Source organism: Rutidosis leptorrhynchoides, chromosome 10 (genome assembly GCF_046630445.1).
Source record: "Rutidosis leptorrhynchoides isolate AG116_Rl617_1_P2 chromosome 10, CSIRO_AGI_Rlap_v1, whole genome shotgun sequence".
Classification (NCBI taxonomy): Eukaryota; Viridiplantae; Streptophyta; class Magnoliopsida; order Asterales; family Asteraceae; genus Rutidosis; species Rutidosis leptorrhynchoides.
The window spans coordinates 80,860,029-80,865,184 of NC_092342.1; the positions used below are offsets into that span (position 1 = coordinate 80,860,029).

General features: G+C 31.8%; 1 protein-coding gene across 1 annotated transcript; it reads right to left on the reverse strand.

The window, feature by feature from the left end:
• Positions 1-1,571: 1,571 nt before the first annotated feature.
• On the reverse strand, positions 1,572-4,554 carry LOC139872211 (ceramide synthase 1 LOH3-like). The gene is made up of 7 exons (XM_071860052.1): positions 4,381-4,554; positions 3,443-3,672; positions 3,206-3,361; positions 2,924-3,109; positions 2,316-2,500; positions 2,041-2,102; positions 1,572-1,939 (listed from the first exon to the last, which is right to left on the reverse strand). The coding sequence occupies exons 1-6, from the start codon at positions 4,516-4,518 to the stop codon at positions 2,068-2,070; spliced, it is 930 nt and encodes a 309-aa protein (XP_071716153.1). The 5' UTR covers positions 4,519-4,554; the 3' UTR covers positions 1,572-1,939; positions 2,041-2,067.
• Between the last annotated feature and the right edge of the window lie 602 nt (positions 4,555-5,156).

Consider the following 5,156-nt stretch of genomic DNA (forward strand, 5'->3'; position numbering starts at 1 on the left):
AATCAGCAACCTGAAAATTAGCAATCAAAACCACCTACTTTAAACACAACAGCACAACAACCTGAAAATTAGCAGCATATAAGAAACGTGACCCAATTGTTCGAATCTACAACATAAAAACCTTGACCCAATTATCAGCAGCCATGACCCATGCATAATCTTGATTTTCTAGTTGGCTTAACAAATTAGTTGACTGTGAATTAGTATAAACTCAAAGTGATATTAATATTACAATCCAAAATATAATTCATACCAAGTATATCGTCAAAGATAGTTGTGATTACAAAATTTATCTATAACACATAGACTTATGAAAATTAAATTGTAAAGGTGATGCGAGATCATAAACAGAACTTCAAATTTTCTGATATGAAAACAAAATGTACCTTTGTTGCATGACGAAGAGTAACATCTCTTGTAAAAAAGCTCTGTCAAAGAAGCAAGTAACGAATTTGAAACTACATCTGCAACATATCTTCTTCTATGAGTTAATACCTTTACAGAAATGATGATAAAAGTGCAAAGCAAAAATTTAAAACAATAACATCACAAAAATAGATAGATAGATTCTTTGGTGGATGAAAACGAACCCGAGGAACCCGAATTGAACCCAACCCGAATTGAACCCTAAATCGCTGCAAAACCTAAAACGAACATAAGTCGCTGCAAACCCTAATCGATTATCAAAAGCTTAATATAAAGATTAATACCAAAAAGCTAATAACGCAGCAAACCCTAAATCGTTCAAAACCCTAATCGTTGCAAAAACACGCCGTCTTCATGTGTATTCCAGTCACCGGAGATGTTTCCAGCGGTTTCGAATTATCTGACGATAATATATTAAATTTGTATGGTTAGGTCTCAAAAAACGTTACGGATTCGTTGGTAGTAGTGGCGTCGCCTAATTCGGTGGTCTGAAGGCATAATCGACGGTGAAAAGGATATGGAGGTTTTACTTTTTTGAAGAGAGAGAGAGAGAGAGAGAGAGAGAGAGAGAGAATGAGGCCGGTTTGAGAGGTCGTGTGTTAGACTAATTGAAATTGGACACTTGTGAGTCTGTCATGAGTATTAGGCCTAATTAATCCTACTAATCAGAGGTTAACATGTGAATTAACTAAATTGAGAGTGATTAGCGGAAGGACACGTGGTAGTGTCCTTGTGCTTTATACGTTGTAAAAGATATCATGTGTAAATTTATTGTTAGAATTTCTCTATACTACATTTACGTTAAGCTTTCAAATATTGATTGATTGATGGACCACCATATCTAGTGACATATAACAGCGACATATTCGCTCTAAATTCACTTGCATCTACTTTTTCTTTACAATCTCTTTACTAATTATTTTTTACATTGAATTATACTACAAATTAGTACAAAAACATCAAGACAATAATATCCTGCTAACACAAGATATGCTTGTAATGAGATTTGAACTTAAATATGTTAGCACAAAAACATCAAGACAATAATATCCTGCTAACACAGGATATGCTTGTGATGAGATTTGAACTGAAACCTTAATGAGAATATTAGCACCACAATCACTAGGCTATCCTGAGACGGTTAACAAACCACAAGATAAAAGGTAAATTTTTTAATCAATTGCAGGATCTATTGAACCGAAAAATATACGGAGTAAGTAATAATGATACATTAATGGAGTTGATCCAACGCTATCACCAAGGTTCCTTGATGATGATGATGATGATAAGAATAAGTACATTAAAAAGAGAAAACTATCAACAAACCAAAAACGAATCATGATTGTAGTTGAACCAGCATCCAATGATGAAAGTTGACTTTGTTTGACTCTTTCTGTATACTAGTCTTCTCTAAAATACATCATTTTAGGACACCAATTAATTAAGGTAGATATAAAAAACATCTCCCTCATTTGCAGATGAATGAATGCAAGATTAAAACATGTCTTCTCTTCTAATCAGAGTAAAAAAAAAAAGTGTACAATTAGCATAAGCACTCATTCAAACCTTAATTTATATATAGATCAATTGAACTTTGTAATCAACGAAACTTACCCTAGCCAGCCCAACAGGAATGAACGATTAATCCTCATGTTCTTTATCGCTATCATCAGAATCTACAAATATGACAAAAAACAGAAAACAAAATTAACACCAAATAAGACATCGCATTCTTAATTTACCATAGAACAATATAGAAAAGTATATATGCATTTGACATGATATAAGTTTACTATTTACCTTAATAAAGATGATAAACAAACACATAAATAAATAAATAAATAAACAAGAAACAACATAACAAAAGAAAAACTAATAAATTAACTTACCAGAACGAACATCGTCGCTAAGTTTCCCTCTATCTTGAATTTGTTTAACAAGCATGCGATACATAAGAACCCACCAGTATATGTGAAGAACAAGTAAACAGTAAAGAAGGGTGTTGAACACATAATAGTAGAGTGGTCCCTCCTTAATATGCTTCTCCTTATCCAATGTCATAACTACTTCATAACTGAAATTTAAATAATATAAAATTAAATAAAAATATGCTCAAAGGTACCCCAACAATCCAAATTGGCAAGTTGCGATGCGAAATTGACCAAAAGGATGCTAATAACTAAGACCATTAATCACATAACTCATTCGTATATAAAAGCAGATACTCCCTTCGTCCCAAAATAGGTGTCCACCTTACTATTTATATTTATCCAAAATAATTGTCCACTTAAAAAATAACTACTAAATATCATTAAACTCCCATTTGACCCTAATTTATTACTATCAATCATTCATTTTTTAATTAAATTCAGTCAAATTAACCTTGAATATAAGGGCAAAACTGACATCATCCAACATATCTTAAATCTAACAAAAAGTCCTAGGGGACATTTAAAATGGGACAGAGAGAGTAATAATTTGTATTCGCAATTCTTACCTTGTACTCCAAAGGATCCAAAATGGGTAATAAATAAGACGAAGAATCACCCACGACAATACAAACAGAATAAATGAAAAGCTTGCTAGTGCTTCGGCGCCACTGTATTTCGACATCTTTCCTACTTCAAGAAAAACGTCACTTGCATCATGAAGAGCTAAAATAATTGAGCCAGCACGAGCAAACCTGCAAGAAACAGGCACGCAAAAGCATATTCATCCAAATTTTTACATAAAACATTCATCCTTAGTTTCTCAACAAAAAAAGAACACAAAAAAAAACCTGCATATATACGACATTGCAATGAGAATGGCGGTTGCAACATGATGTCCCATCGACACACCAAAATCAGAGCGCCTTGTTTCCCAGAAAATTAAAGCAAAGATGGAATACGTGTAAAATCCACCCGTATACATGTATAGACCTTTCAGTTTTAACCTGGACGTTAATTTATTAATGAAAAGTTAATCGATTATTAATGTTAACTATCAATTTTGTAAACTAATATAAAACGCTTACTTCATTTTCTGATCAGGCCACCTCTGATCACCCGGACCAACCCAAAAATTGTTAGTATTTGTAAAATACGGTTCATTATAGGTTACAGCCAGGGCTAAAATTTCTGCTGAAAGATAATAAATGCATTTCCACGCCGATTCTTTAAATTTTCGTATCTTCTTATTCCTGTCATCTGTCTCAACGTCCAATTTCTGCTGCCCTTTGTCAAATATTAACCACCTACCTACACGCTGCGACACATAACTCAATTATACCCATGAATACCGTTTACCCTAATTACTCTAATATCATCAAAGTATTTAACTATTAAAGCATTCATTTTTTCGTTGAATCCGATACCATTTCATGCATAAATTTGGGGAAAAAATCTACAACCTAAATCATCTGACTTCTGCAATAATAACATTGAATCTGATTATGCAAATTAAATACAAATCATAAAAATCTCAGCTTTTTTTCTTAACTAGTACAACATGAGCTACTCGAACCAATATTCAACTTCACGAACGAATTTTCGATAAAACGTTAAACAAAACCCATATACTGCAGTTACTATTACCCACCAAAATATGCCACAATACCATAACTAATAATATTGTAATGCCTATATGCATCTTAACTAAGGATCAAATAGAACATTGTATATCCATAACCAACTCCACAAGCCCTAAACAATGTAGGGACATTAAAAAGTTTCCACCTTTATTTGAATAACTAACCAATTACTTAAAAAAATTCACATGCTTATAAACCTATAAAAAATACCTAAAGTAAACAACTAATAAGTCAAACTAACTATACTGTTGACTTTCCATGATCCAATTACTTGATATTCTGTTAAATAAACATCAATTCGATCTAATTCATCACTGTTTCTACATGTAATTATACAAATTATGAAACATAATTAAAAAAATTCAATAATTAAAATTAATTACCTCAAAAAGGAATCTATCAAGAAAAAACCTAACAGTTGGGAAGAAGATGGCGAAGAATGGAAGAACAATGAAATCGGCATATGTTGGGAACGATTCATGTTCAAAGTTAATTGATTTAATGGTTTGAATGATTTCCATATATTGAAACCTATAGATACAGATTTTGAGCAGAGTTTATATATGTGTGATTTGTGCACACAGAGGAAGAAGAGGATGAATGAATACAAATTTTTTATGTTTTTGCAAGTGGAGATATATGGAGCTTTATTCGAGGGCCAGTGAATTTTTTTAAAATTGGTCCCTCAACTTTTTATTTTTTCATTTAATGATGTTAAATTAAATGAGAATTAATTAAAGTATTTATTGTTTGGTTTTTGGTACAAGTCGTGTGCAAAGGTTAACAAGTAGCTACAGAATGTTACGAAGAGGATGTATAAAAGTATAAGATTAAGTATTATGTATTTTAACATCAGCCCCCATTTAATACTCTGTACATATTTTATGGATTTGCTAACGAGAACTTCAAAAGTTATCATTAACGAATTAACGTGCATAAAATAATTATACAATTCAATAACCGTCACTATAAAGTCAATATATAACCTCGTGCAAACATTTTATGAACGTTAACAATAGCCAACAATTGTCATTAACAAAAATCCATTTTTTTAATAGCTAAACTATAATAGAAACCCATTTAAGAATGGTCAAAACATAACCATACATACAGTCGTATTTTAAACGAATATAGGTATAGGGTTGATGCGAATGAGATG